This window comes from Muscardinus avellanarius, assembly GCF_963383645.1.
Source record: "Muscardinus avellanarius genome assembly, chromosome: 3".
NCBI lineage: Eukaryota > Metazoa > Chordata > Mammalia > Rodentia > Gliridae > Muscardinus > Muscardinus avellanarius.
Genome location: NC_137788.1, coordinates 124144623 through 124159650, shown reverse-complemented (window position 1 = coordinate 124159650; position 15028 = coordinate 124144623). Strand labels below are relative to the sequence as shown.

Sequence of the window (15028 nt, the reverse complement as noted above, 5' to 3'; positions counted from 1 at the left end):
CTAAATAGCTGAGGCTGGCCTCAAAACTGTGATCCTCCTGTCTCAACCTCCCAAGTACTGGGATTTCAAGCATGCACCACCACTTATTTTTACTTAAAAATATTTTTTTTCAGCTGGCTGTGGTGGTATATACCTATAATCCTAGTACTTGGGAGGCTGAGACAGGAGGATCACCAATTTGAGGACAACCTTGGTAAGTAGTAAGACTTTGATCAACTTAGGGAAATCCTGTTTCCAAAAATTATTGAGGGTATAACTCAGGGGTGGAATGCTTCTGGGTTCAATCCCCAGGAAAACACGTACACACATACACGGAATGGTAATAGTAGAAAAGTAGCTGATTTTAAAAGTACTTCTACTTCATGAAAGAGAAGGTCACAACAGCTCTACGTCTTTCACCTTAAATAATCTTGTTTTCTCCTGCTGGGTCTCGAGGGCTGGGCAGGAGCTCGGGAGGCAGGCTAGGCCTGGCTGGAGGAGTGGTGGGTGTGGAGAACACTCCGTGCAAAGGCCCAGGGGCACGAGAGGCTCTGGTGTGTTTGGAGAACAGAGAAGCCTAGTGTCCTCGGAGCCTGGATACGGGCGGGCTGGCAGGAGAAGATGCAGAACACAGCAGGGATTCTGCGCCCAGAGGGCCTTGCTCTGAGGTTTCATCTCTGTGGGTGTCCGTGGGGCTCAGGGACTTTGCTGGGGGGCAGTGAGACCAGGTCTGTGTGCTCTGGGGCCTGGTGCTGGGGCAGTGTGCATGAGGGTGGGTCGGCCTCAGGGACGCTTGGGGGAAAAGGCCTCTGTCCCACATCCAGCTCTTTGTGGGTGTCTGCAGTTGTTTGTGAGGGTGTGGAGTTTGGGGCAGGATTTTGGTGTGGAAGTCCATCCTTCTACTCAGCTGGGTCCTAGAGTAAGTCCTGTGTGTTCCCAGATGTGGGAACGGAGGCACCAACGTGGCTGCTGTGTGACAGCAGATTAAGCCCATGATCTTGACCTCGCAATGCATCTATGTCAGGCTGTTTTTTAGCTTTTTAGTTTTTTGTACTGGGGATTGAACCTGCGGTCGTTCCTCTGGGCCACACCTCCTTCCTCCTTCCTTTCTCCCTTCCTTCCTTCCTCTTGGTTCTGGGGATTGAATCCAATTCTATTTAATTTAATTAATTTATTTATTTTGCAGTACTGGGGATGGAACCCAGGGCCATTCTACCTCTGAGCTACACCCCAAGACATATTTTTTATTCTTTATTTTGAAGCAGGGTCTCACTGAGTTGCAAAGGGCCTCACTAAGTCACTGAGGCTGTCTGCAAACCGTGATCCTCCTGTCTCAGCCTCCCAAATGCTGGGATTACAAGCATGTGCCACCACACCTGGCTCCTATTTGATTTTTTATTTTGAAACAAGATCTCACTAAGTTGTTGAGGGTCTTGCTATATTACTGAGACTGGCCTCAAACCTGTGATCCTCCTATTTCAATCCCCAGGTACTGGGATTAGAGGTGTGTGCCACCATGCCCGGTTTATTTTTATTTTTATTTTTATTTTGCAGTACTGAGGATTGAATGCAGGGGCATTCTACCTCTGAGCCACACCCCCAGTCCTATTTTTTATTCTTTCTTTTGAAACAGGGTCTCATTACGTGGCAGAGGGCCTCACTAGGTAGCTGCGCTGGCTGCAAACCTTCCCTCCTCCTGTCTCCGCCTCCCAGGTACTGGGATTACACGCATGCGCCACTACATCCGGATTATTTTTTTTTATCGTGAAACAGGGTTTTGGGAAATCGATGAGGATGGCCTCCAACCTTGTCTCAGCCTCCCAGGTACTGGTATTACAGATGTAGGTGTAATACCAGCCTATACACAGGCACTGGGCTTTTAAAACTATGGATTAAAACTAAGCCTTTCTTGCTGCAAAAATATACAGAAAGCCCACTTTTTTTTTTCTTTTGGTGGTACTGGGGTTCCTGGAAACCCTTATACCTCCAGGCTACACTTCCAGACCCATTTTTTATATTTTTATTTGGAAACAGGGTCTCTCAAGCCAGCACGGCTGGCTTCGAACCTGCGCGATCCTCCTGTCTCCGCCTTCCAAGCGCGGGGATTACAAGCGTGCGCCACCACGCCCTGCAGAAAGCCCACTGTTTTTAGTCCTATTTAGCACTTGTACGAGAGGCATTTATTTGGCTAATGGCAATAGGAACGGAGTCTGTAATTTGCTCTGAATTTTCTTGGAACCATGGCAATTAATGACAGCGGTCATGTTTGAGAGAGTGTTACAAGCCATGGCATGAACACGAATACCTCAGGGAAGAAGCCGGGTGTTTTACTGATGACACTTGCAGAGAGGTTCTTGCTTGATGCCCTGTGTAGTCGTGGGATTACTGCATGTTAGTTAAAAGGCCTGTTTAGCTGGGACTTTTGGTGCACGCTTATAATCCCCACGCTTGGGAGGCGGAGACAGGAGGATAGTGCAGGTTCAAAGCCAGCCATGCTGACTTAAGAGACCCTGTTTCCAAATAAAATATAAAATAGGTCTGGGAGTGTAGCCCGGAGGTAGAAGGCCCCTGGGTTCCATTCCCAGTACCACCACCAAAAAAAAAAAAAAAAAAAAAAAAAAAAGGCCTGGTTACCTGTAATCCTTCCAACCTTGTGCTTTCCGCTGAGGTAGCTGCCTGCGAATCCTGAGACGTGAGCACCCAGGCTGTACCCAATTAGGTGAACGTTGCTGCGGGAAAACTGGGCAGATTCCTGGAAGACAGCAGCGGTAGGTGCAGGAGGAGAAGCCGGCCGTGAAAGCCTCCTCTGGGCTTCCGTCTGGGCCTCTGCCGTGCGCTTTGTGCCCGCTCCTGGCTGAGGCAATGTCTTCCTGCTCTAAGCTGCAGCTGGTTTCTCGTGTGAGGGCCTCTGCCCTCTCTGGGGTTTGCCGCCCCTTTCTTTAGCTGCCTGAGCCCCTTCCTGGTGGCTGAGGCCTCCTATGGTCTCTACCTGGGCGTTCACCTGTGTGTCCAGGGCGAGCTTGCTTAGATCCCCAGGGTGCCCATAAAAGCATTATGGATGGGAAGCGGGCAGGAATGGTTACAAAGCAGGGGCCAGGGGGGCCTCTGGGGTCTGGTCTTCGTCCTGCCAGCTGAGCACAGGCGCTCTGCATCTGGGATGTGGACAGAAGCAAGCTTACTTCATGTGCTCCCAGAGGAAGGGCAAGGCCGGGCTTACCTCCAGCCACAGGAGCAGGGCCGCCACCTCCTGGCCCACCTGGCGGGTGTTGCGCACGGCGATGGCGTAGTGGCGGTGGGCCAGCGTGATCCAGTCCACCAGTACCACGTTCACTGGCTGAGCTGCCTGGGACTTCAGCGCGGCCGCCATCTTCCAGATCCAGCTTTCCAGCACGCCGTCCACCTGCGGGCGACTGCGGCCATCAGCGCCGGGCTGGGGGCTGCACCAGCTCCCATATGCCCAGCCTTCCCCTCCTCCAACCCTTGGATAACTGCTGGGCCCTTGTCAAGAGAAAGGGCTTCACTTGGGCTCCTCATCCCCAGTACTGTGGACACCACTTGGGGATAGATAATTGTGTGTGTGTGTGTGTGTGTGTGTGTGTGTGTGTGTGTATTTTCCAGGGTGTGCTACCTCCAAGCTACACCCCCCAGACCTATTTTATTTTTCCTGTTGAAACCGTGCGCTGTCCTTGGGCCTGCGATCCTGGGCTTGAGGCCAGCTAACTCTTTGTGGGGGCCATCCTGTGTGTGACAGCATCCCTGATTCCCTCCATGCCGGCAGCATCCCCTCTCCCGGGTTTTGAAAACATAGCGTCTGTAGCATTTACCAGGCACCCCACCCAACTGCAGTCTGGGGCGGGAGAAGAGTTGGGTGAGTTGCAGGCCAGGCCCGGGGGGCGGAGGTGGAGCGGGTGCCCCAGCCGGCCTCCGCCCAGGAGGCGCCGCCGTGTAACAAGTGCTCACCGGGCGCCTTCGTGGGCACGTGGCATCTTGTCTCCAATCTAGGCTCTCCCACTTACTAGCCGGGTGACCTTGGGGAGGTTATTCAGTACCCCGTGCCTCAGTTTCCCCACCTGGAACATGAGGATAATCATGCCCTCCTTCGAGGATGGTTGTGAAGCCCTTAGAACAGTGCCTGGCACACGACAAGGACCCAGCACACGGCCAGTCATTACAGCTGTTGCGGTTGCTATTTGTGTTGGGATTAATAGTCATGGTAGTAGATGTATTGGGGGCTGGGCAGGATTTTGAGAATGTTGAACATGTTTTAGTAAGAGGACCTTGCTATCTTCATGTTGCAGCTGTAAACAAGACACATCCATTAATTCAGCTCACAAACACTTTGGAGAACCTAATATGTAATGGATACTGTCTCATAGTGATGAGTTTGAGAAGAACGGGTCAGAATCCTTTCCCGGTAAGGAGTTTGCAGCCTAGCAGGACAGAGAAACTCTGGCCACCGTGCAGAGCTGAGCAGCCGGAGGGGCTGGAAGGTGCGGGCTGTGGGGGCTCTGGGCGAACACACCCTGGCTGTGGGCGAGGCGGGGCTGGGCCTGCAGGAGGCCCCTTTGAAGAAAAAGTGGAAGTTACTTGGGGAAAGAGGGAAAAGTACATTGGGCAGAGGGCACAGATCAGCCAGGGCCGAGCGGAGAGATCCAGGAAACCCTTGCGGCTTGTGGAAGGAGCTGCTGGAGCCCACAGGGCAGGGAGAGGTGCGGCTGGGAAGGCGCTGAGGGGCCGGGGTGGACGAGCCGGGTTTGCTCTCCAGGACCAGCTCGCTGGGGCTTCAAGGGGATTTTTGGGCATGACGACATAAAATGTTTTGTGACTACAGAAGAGATAACAGATTTTCTGGAGGGATCAAATTGTGAACTTTAAATGGTGGGTGAGCTGGAGGCGGGGCAGAGTTCCTCCTGGAGACCCCTCTGCCTTCACAGGGTTCTACTTCCCTCACCCACAACGTGCTTTCTTTCCATCATGGAAACAGGATTTTTTTTGTTTCTTGTTTGTGGTACTGGGGTTCCTGGAAGCCCTTCTACCTCCGGGCTATACTCCCAGACCCATTTTTATATTTTTATTTGGAAACAGGGTCTCTTAAGCCAGCACGGCTGGCTTCGAACCCGTGCGATCCTCCTGTCTCCCCTCCCAAGCACGGGGATCACAAGCGTGCGCCGCCATGCCCGGCAGTAACAGGGTTTTTAGTGTCACCGAAAGGCTGCACTTTCTTCAAGGCTGTTCCTTTAGCCATCTTCCACCTCGGTGAGTGAGGTCAGCAGGTGTCACCGGAAGCATTTCACAGCTGCCTCTGGGAGGTTACCCCAACAAACACTGTGTACCGAGAGCCTTGACTCGTGCGTCTCAGTGGATGATCTGTATGCGATGTGTTTTATTTCAATAAAGCTGTTTTTTTTAAAAAACCTTGCTTCTGCACAGCGCTTTGTGTGCATCCTTACTACTGAGCGCTGCCTGGAGTGCAGGTGTGGCAGCTTGTGCTCAGGTGGGAAGGGCCTCCTGCACTGTGGCGCAGGGCTGTGGGCCGGAGGGCGCGGCCTCCATGGCTTCGAGGAGCAAGCTGGCTAGCCAGTCTTGGCTCACATCTCTGCACCATTGTGTGAAGCAGAAATAAATGTCTGTTTTATCTGCACTACTGATTTGGGTGTCTGTTGTGCACTGCTGGATTTAACCCTTAGGATACTGCATTCCTCGGGAGCCCGTGTCCTCTGCTCCCTTCCTCCCTCCTCTCACGAGACCTGCAGGTTCAGGGAGGAGCCTTCTGTGTACCTAACCTGCACTCCCTCCACGCCCTGCTGGGCTGCGTGACCTCTGTGAGCCACGTTTTATCTGAAATGTAGAGATAATTATATTTTCCCTGGCCTGCTTACTCATGGGACTGAGGCGACCCAGGAGATGTGTGGAGGAAGGGCTTGGGAAGTTTGAAGGTGCTTCACAAACATTATGCATGGGGTTGTTATCTTCAGAGCCCTATCTTTTTACTAAAAGTGAACACATTAGAGAGGAAAAACTGCCAAAGCAGAGAGGGGAAAGGTGCACAAGCGTGTCCTACCGACCACCCGTGGATTATCACCACCAGCGGCAGGGAGGAGTTGAAGCCGCATTCCTGCAGGGAGCCGGGCGGGGTGAGCCTGAGCTGGCAGCCCTCGCCGGTCTCATCTTTGTAGAGCAGGAATCGGGTCTTCGTCTCCTGAAATGATTTCATTGTTTCAACTGCTCCAGCTCTTCTCCCAAGTGGCTCTGGAATAGAAAATCGGGGACAGTGCTCAGCCGGACATCTGTGCCCCCTCTGCCTGCTCTGGGATCACCCAGGGGCGGCTGGGAACACAGCCAGAGGTCACTGCCAGGGGCTGGAGGGAGCAGAAGCCACGACTTTGGGGGAACTCACAGAGTGCTTGTAGCCTGACAGCCATGCGACTGAGGGCGACCTTGGAGGACACGACCCAGAGGCCAGGGGCCAGCTCCTCCTTCCCTCTGTCCCGCCATCCAGGGGCCAGCAAAGCCTGAGGGGTGTGCGGAGCGCAGGTGGGGCATGGGGCCTGCTGGGACAGGGTGGGCCCTCACCCGTGCCCCGCTGCCCAGACTGGAATGGCAGGACCAGAACAGTCGGTCCCCAGTGCTGGGGCGACGGAGGACAGAGCATCTGACTCAGTGACACTACCTGTGAGCCACGGAGCAGCTGGCATTCGGGGGAGACGTCCCAGGGAGCAGAATCCTGGCTCTAAGGATGACAGCGGCGTGTGAGTGTCTGGGTGGGGAGTGGGCTTTTGGAGCAGAGGGAAGGGCTCAGAGGCGGGCAAGCCTCATGCCCATGGAGGCAGGAGGCTGGCTGGGCGGGCCTGGAGTCCCAAGGGCCCTGGGCTTTCTGCCCTAGAAATGAGCACCCACTTGGAGACTCTGAGACTGCAGGGGTGGGCAGAGACAGCACAGGGTCATTTTTACTGTTTGGCCAGTTTTGTGACCGTGCCGTCTAGCCTCTCTTTTGGAGGCGCCTCGACCGCACTGCAAGCCGCGTCGGAGGGGATAGGGAATGACCTCCCAGTGTCAGCCTCAGTGTTGGCCCAGATGGACTCCTGGACTCCGGTGCTCAGAGGCCGGTCAGGGCCCGAGGAGGCGCCAAGTTCCAGGAGTGGCATGTCATGGTGGGCGACATCTTCCCATCAGGCTTAGGGATCAGGCCAGAAGCTAGACGAGGGCGCTCCCCCCCTTCCAGGTAGGGGTGGGCTCCCCTGGGCATTGGGCAGACACACGAACATGCTGACATTTTTGGCCAGTGACTCAATTCAGTCCAATTACTAAGGACCCTGATCATTCTTTCTGAGCATAAAATCATTCAGGCTTCTCAGATAATAATCCTGAGTTTCTGGTTTCAGGGGACAGTGGGGCTGAGAGCTGACGAGCCTACAGAGCACAGGCGGAGGCATTAATGAAACCAATTTTCCTACCCAAAGGTTATTAATTCAAAGGTTATTAATTCCCAGCAAAGGGCGATGATTTTTCACTCAGATGGCAGAGCGAAAAGCATCATATTTTATTTAAAGGAGATGTGAGCGCAAATCTGTGTGGCTCTTCTGAGATAATGAAGGCGGTTTCTGCAGCCCAGCGGGCTTCCCCGGCTCCTACACTGCCTGGGCTGGTCTTCGCCCTCCTTGGCGGTTCCCAGTCCGCCTGGATGTGGAAGTCAAGGTCTGGGGGTCAGCCAGCAATTCTTGCCAGCGTCCCAGCCGCTCTGAAGCCCGGCCTTCCTAAGCACCCTCGGATCCAGCACCTTCTCTTGCACACCTGCCTTCCTTGCTTGGCTTGTTGAAACGGCCTCCTAACCAGCCTCTCTCTTTGGGTCCCTCCACCCTCCCTCAAGTGGCTGCTTAGGGGTCCTGAGGACAGAAATGACTACATCCTGCAGTGACTCTCAGTGTCTTGGTCTTACAGGAGGGCCACTGCATGGAAGGTCTCCCTCACCTTCAGCTGCTCCCTCTCTTCCCTCTCCAGCTATCAACAGTTCTCCAAATGCCATTTGTACACCTGTACCTTTGCACCCCCACCCGCCCCCACATACTGGCTTGCTGCTCCATCTTGAACTCCGGTTCATCCTTTAAAATAGAGCAGAGGCCGGGTGTGGTGGCGCACGCTTGTAATCCCAGTGCTTGGGAGGCTGAGACAGGAGGATCGCGCAGTGTGAAGCCAGCCTCAGCTACTGAGTGAGGCTCTCAGCAATTTAGTGAGACCCTGTTTCCACACCAAGCATAAAATAGGTCTGAGAGTATAGCCTGGAAGTAGAAAAGCCCCTGGGTTCCACCCCCAGTACTACGGAACAAAACAACCAAACAAACAAACAAACAAAAATACAACAACCACAAACACACACACACACACACACACACACACACACACACACACACCAGAGCAGAGACATCACACCCTCCAGGAACCTTTCTCAACCAGCCAGAGATAATTACTTCCTGCCAGCACTGTACTGGTCCCTGTCCCAATGTAGGCTGGTGATTTAGTTACTTATTTATTTTTGAGACAGGCTCTCTCTGTTTCCCGGGCTGGTTTTGAACTTGTGATCCTCCTGCCTCAGCCTCCTGAGTAGCTGGCACCTTAGGCTGGCACCTACGCTGGGCTTCAGGCTGGTGACTGATTTGTTTAGTGTGTTTCTTCCACCAGGTATGAATGCGCGGAAGGCAGCCCTGGGCACGTGGCAGGTGGTCAATAAATGCTCAAAAAGTGATGATGTGGTGTCTGCGGGACCCAGGCCACAGACCTAAGGCCGACGTGCAGCCTGTCAGGTATTCACATGTCAGACCTCTATAACTAAGTTTCTGGTGCTTAGTGAGGGACTAGCTACACCTTCCTGCTTTTCAAGGCAGCTGCTTTGAATGCTAAGAGGACTTTATGCAAATAAAATCGGGATAAAAATAGTACCCATCTCATGAGATTGTTAGGAGGGTTAAATAAGCTATTTGTAAAGAGCTCAGAACAGTGCCTGGCACATAATTAGCACCTACGTGAGAATGTTATGAAATATGGAAATAAGCGCTGATTGGGGCATCCAGCATCTTACAGTTTTGATCTGTGAAATCCCTTTTTTGCTTAAAATTTAAGGTTAAAATTTGGGTTAAAATTCACCCCAGTTGCCTGCACAGGACAAGTTCTGTCTTATGTGTATTTACTCTGGATTTAGCTATGAGAACAAGCTTCGGCCCACATGCCTAGGGCCCTGAGGCTGCTCCTGAGAGATGTTAAGAGTTGTCAGAGGGAAAGGCCACAGACAATCACCCGAGTGGGGTGCACCCTTTTCCTAGGGGCCTTTGGCTGTGCGTGTGTGTGTGTGTGTGTGTGTGTGTGTGTGTGTGTGTGTGTTACTGGGATTTAAACCTAGGGGCAGTCTACCTTTGAGCTACATTCCCAGCCCATTTTTATGTTTTGTGTTTGAAACAGGGTCTCATTAGGTTGCCGAGACTCTTGCTACTTGCTGAGTCTGTTCTTGAACCTATGATCCTCCTGTCTCCGTCTCTGAGATACTGGGATTCCAGGCGTGCGCCACCACGCCCAGCTCTTTGGCTTTCTTTGATGTGTGCGTGAGGCAGCGTGCGTGCAGTGCTGTATGTATGTGTTCACTCACCGTCCACGTCCTCAACAACCCTTCCGAGGCATCCCGACGGCCCAGGTGCTGGTGGGTACTGGGCAAAGGCGGAGGGGTACGGCCTCTGCCTTCCAGAGCCCAGCCCAGAAGAGGTAGCAGGAACCCTGCAGCCCTTCACTGTGGCTGGGCTGCCCAGTGACACCCTGAGTGTCACCCTGGGGGTGCCCTGAGTAGGGACTTTGGGGTGCTGCCTAGAGACCATGAGGCACCCATTGGGCCTGAAAGGATGAAAGAGTCTGAGATTGAACTCAGGACCATTCTACCTCTTAACTACACCTCCACCTCCATTCCTTTTCATTTTTATATTTATTTATTTATTTATTTATTTATTTATTTATTTATTGCACTACTGGGGATGGAACCCAGGGGCATTCTACCTCCAAGCTATACCCTCAACCCTATTTTTTATTCTTTATCTTGAAACAGGGTCTCACTGAGTCACAGAGGGCCTCACTAAATAGCTGAGGCTGGCTGTGAACCTGTGATCCTCCCGTCTCAGCCTCCCAAGTGCTGGGGTTACTAGTGTGCGCTGCCACGCCCAGCTCTCAGTTTTTATTTGGAAACTTTCTAAGTTGCTGAGGCTGGTCTTGAACCTGTGCTCCTCCTGTCTTAGCCTTTCTAGTCCTGAGATGACAGGCCTGCATCACCACCTGGCTTGGGAAAGATGAAAGATTCTTGAGGAGTTCATGCCCATGAGAAATTATTAAAGAAATTAAGGCTCTGGTGCCCAAAAAACTAAAATTCAGCGGAGGACACCAGAAGTGAGGGGCTGCTGGGGAGAAGCTCGTGCAATTCCTGAAGTGAGAAGCAGAGTCAGTGGGTGGGAATGATATGGAAGGACATTTCTGACTCTCAGTAACATTCACAAACAGAAAAATAGACAGGAAAAGAAACTGGGGCAAATTAAAACTAAGGGCAGTAAAGTAACAAAGACAGAAGTCTTACCAATACCTTGAAGTGAACACTGTGATCCTTTGAGGCTGCTGAAGATGGTTACACACTTTGTTTTGAGTTTCCTATCAGGCAAATATGTGTGTATGTGTCTGTCTGTCTGTCTGTCTCTCTCTCTATATATATATACATTTATATTCACATTGTTCTTCAGAATTTTAAAAATACTTATACATGTAATATATATTGTGATATATAAAGTATATGTATGTATGTATGTATATATGTATATATACATATACATGTTTTTTTGTTTTTGGTATTAGGGGTTGAACACAGGGGCATTCTACTTTTTTTTTTTTTAATCTTTTTTTTTTGGTGCTACTGGGGTTCCTGGAAACCCTTCTGCCTCAGGGCTACACTCCCAGACCTAATTTTTATATTTTTTATTTGGAAACAGGGTCTCTTAAGCCAGCGCGCGCGGCTGGCTTCAAACCTGCACGATCCTCCTGTCTCTGCCTCCCAAGCATGGGGATTACAAGCGTGCGCCACCACGCCTGGTGGTTTTGAACTACATGCCCAGCCCTTTTTATTTTGTTATTTTTATTTTGTAATAGGGTCTCGCTAAATTGCTGAGGCCCTCGTTAAGTTGTTGAGGTTGGCCTCAAACTTGTGATCCTTCTGTTTCAGCCTCCCAAGTACTGGAATTATAGGCCCGCACCACCAGGAAACAGTGTCTGAGACCCTAAACATAAAAAGGAGATACAAAAAAACCTACTATCTAGCCAGGCGTGGTGGCGCACGCTTGTAATCCCAGCATTCAGAAGGCAAGAGACCAAAGGATCGCAGTTTGTAGCCAGCCTCGGCTACTCAGTGAGGCCCTCCGCAACTTAGTGAGACTGTTTCAAAATAAAGAATAAAAAATAGGGCAGGGAGTGTAGCTCAGAAGTCAAATGCCCTAGGTTCCATGCTAGACCCAGAACAAACAAATAAACAAAAACCACTATCTATCTAAATCTCAAGAAACTGCCTCTGGGACTTCAACTTAAAAAGGAAACTTAATTTAAGTATATAAACCCCTAGATAGGCCATCTAAAAAGAAGTCCCTGGATGAGGCCGGGCGGTTGTTTTGAACACCACTGCAATAAAAACACAGTAGTAAGTAGCCAGTCTGATGTGGATGATTCAGAGAGGTTTGAAGAAGCAGGTTTTGATGGAAGAAGCCACAGCAGGAATATGAACGATGTGGAAGTCACAGGGAGCCTCCGCAGACTTCATCGCGGAGGGCGGGGCCCCAGAGCAAGTGTCTGGCCATCCTTGGGGGCAGACTGGCTGTCCCCTTCCTGGAACATGCAGAACACGGGCAGCCTAAGCTAAGCCACAGCCCTAAGGCTGCGCTGCCGGGCCCCACACCAGGGCCTAGGGCCTTCCTGAGCCTCCTCCCCAGGCCTCAGCCCAGCACGTCGCCTTGTCACCAGCACTTGATCGGGCTTTTCCACCTGGGCGTCCTTTGTTCGCTGCAAACTCGGCAATCCAATTTAAAGTAAACTCGGCAGTTTACTCCCCTTCCTCCCAAGGCGTTCCTCCTCACCCCTGCTGTTCCTGTTGCGGTTCAGGCACCAGCGTTTGTCCACGCCAGTGCTCAGGCTAGAAGGTTAGAGTTCTGTCCTCTCTCCCCTGTCAGCAAGTCCCCAACTACCGAGGCCCCTGCCTCAGAATGACCTCCTCCACCCCTGACGCTGGCCTGATCTAAACCGCATCCTTTTTTTTTAATTTTAATGTGGTATCGTAATACTCTCAACTATCTTATATTTTATTTTTATCTTTGTATAATTGATACATGCTTGTATATTTGCAGTTTGGAAAAGTCAAAACAAAGAAATCTTATTTCTTAGCAAGAAACACATGTACTATTTGGACTATTTTATTCCAATCTTACGGAGATATTTGGTCTATAGATATTTATTTGGAGTGTCTATAACTGAGAGCATAGGTGGTTTTATATCCCTCTTCACCTATCATGATAGCTTTCTTATAGCACCAGACCAAGAATTCTTCAAGCCAGGCGTGGTCGCGCACGCTTGTAATCCCCACGCTTGGGAGACAGACAGGAGGATTACGCAGGTTCGAAGCCAGCCTCCACTGGCTTAAGAGACCCTGTTTCCAAATAAAATATAAAATAAGTCTGGGAGTGTAGCCCAGAGGTAGAAGGCCCCAGGCTTCCATCCCCAGTACTACTACAAAAAAAAAAAAGGCACAATCTATTTATTTGTTTAATTATCATTGGAAATTCAGGTTGTTATCTAGTTTTTTTTCTCTCCCTGTTACTAACAGTGCTCTGATGACCATATTTATATATAAACCTTTGTCTGAATCTATGAGCATTTTTTAGTGTATATTCATAAAGTAGAATATTCAGTTCCTTAGGTATGATCCTATTTATAGCTCCTTATATAAGCATATGTATCCACATTAGTTCTCAACATTTTTAAAGCCAATATACACTGAATACTTTCTCTGTCTCAGACACTCTTTTGTCTTATTTGAATCAACTAATTTAAACCTCATGACAACTCTATATGATCAGCTGTGAGGAAAAGAACTGATTCAGTTAGGAGAGAAGAAATTGGTTCCTGTTGTATGAGACGGGGACAGTGGGGACGCTTAGCTTCTCTACTGTCATTTTCTCATTTCTTTGGAAGAGAAAAGGCACACCCGTGGTAAGGACTGGGGAACGATACTGTGGTTTTGAGAGGGGGAATATTAGCCAAGTGGTCAAATGCTTCAAGGGAACCAGTTTTTGTATGCTGAAAAGGCAGTAGAGGAATTGACGGCGTGGGATTGTATTCAGTAACACAGCAAGTTCTGGGGCAGAAGAATTATCTCCAGAATCGATCAAAAGAAGCAGCTGGATCCAGCCATTAAATATCTAATTTGACTCCTTATAGCAACGGATTTCTCTATTCTTTCTTAAATGCCCAGGTTTGAGCACTTGTCTATTTCATGCAAAAACAAATTTTTCCATTTTCTTTTGGGTAAGCACATCAAGTAGGTGACTACAGGCAACTGAGCCGGGTCCCCTGGATTAGGAGAGAACCCGGGATTCTGCTGCAGGGGCCCTGGCTGGGCGAGGGTCTGCCTCTCCCGTGACACCTGTGCAGGATGCTTCTGCTGAGCCGATGCTCGTCACGTATCGGCTGATGCTGAGGACGTAAGTGCGTGAGACAGAAGCTCAGGTGTTCACACGCCCCTCACAGAGTTGTTTGCAAAACATTTTTACATTTATTATCTAGTTTGCTTGTATGCGTGTCTGTGTGTGAGTGTGAGCTCACGTGCATGCTTTTGCTTTGTAAACAAGCATTGCTGAAAATATTCCCAGACCTGGCAGGGGTCCTCTGGAAGACCATAATTTCACAATTTCCCTGGAAACTCTCCAAGTGATGTCCTCTGCTCACGATGGGATAATCCTGAGAGATAACTGTGGCTGCTGCTTTGTGCCTGGCTGCTGGGGAGGCCAGTGATTTGTAGATGTTGACTTCAGAGTTTCACAGACTATTGCAGAATGAAAAAAATGCATGAGAATTTAGTCGCTGCTGGATGTTTATGGAATCGGCATCTAACTGCTATTGAACTTTGCAAATGACAAGCAGATTCGCCCAAGCATGTGATAAGGAACACTCTCCCACTCCAAATCTTAAATTTTTTCCTGACCTCAACATCCCAGCATCTCTTTACTTGTGACCTTGAAGAGATTTCTTTGCCTCAATTTCTCAGTGGTAACAATACAATTACTAATCTTCCTACTGTCCCCTGCCTCCCATGCATGGAGTTGAAAGTCCCAACCCGCACCCCTGCCACATGTGGGGATTCTCCCCACCCCTAGGTAAAGCTCAGAGGGCTTACCTGCCATGCCCCACAAAGGCTGACGCTGCCAAATAAGGTCCCTGATTATCAAAGAGTATTGAATAAGACCCGAATCACAGCAAAGGCATCCACAGGCAGCCTGTGGGAAATCCCTCCAAACAGATGACATGCCAGGGATAATAGCAACTAAAATTTCCCTGACCCTCACTCTTCAAACTCCTGGCAGCAGTGTTGTCTGCCAGATTTCCTTAGATGGGATTTCTTCTCCTCTTCCAGAGCTCGCTGGGTTCTCGCCCCGCCAGAGGGCGGTGAATTGGCACCTGACCAAGTCAGATTGGGGGAAGCGCCCCAGGAGCTGGACCATCACAGGTCCTTCACCTCTTTTTGGGGTAGAGAATTTTGGCTTAAAGTCAGATTGCCAAGTGTTGTTTGGATTGGTGAATTCATTCAGTTGTGTTTTTGTTTCAAAATTTTATTTGGATCGCTGTGACTGTCTAGCTCCTGCCTCTGAGTTTCATTTGATGGAGTCCCTCAGCCTCCTGGCGGGAGATGACCTACGTGATTGCTGAGCGAGGCTTACAGGGAGCAGGAGGAGGAGCCGGGCAGCTGAGCTTGGACCTAGCTCTGGAGTTTACGGCA

At 50.4% G+C, this 15028-nt stretch overlaps 1 protein-coding gene across 1 annotated transcript in view; it reads right to left on the bottom strand.

Moving 5' to 3' along the window:
• The window catches only part of LIPC (lipase C, hepatic type), a gene marked incomplete at its 5' end in the record, with an annotated part of 148563 nt that overhangs the window by 28725 nt on the left and 104810 nt on the right, over positions 1-15028 (bottom strand). The window contains 3 exons of the mRNA XM_080690841.1: positions 2614-2731; positions 3197-3379; positions 6041-6228. Coding sequence (XP_080546967.1) covers positions 2614-2731; positions 3197-3379; positions 6041-6228 — 489 coding nt within the window. The remainder of the gene's footprint in view (positions 1-2613; positions 2732-3196; positions 3380-6040; positions 6229-15028) is intronic.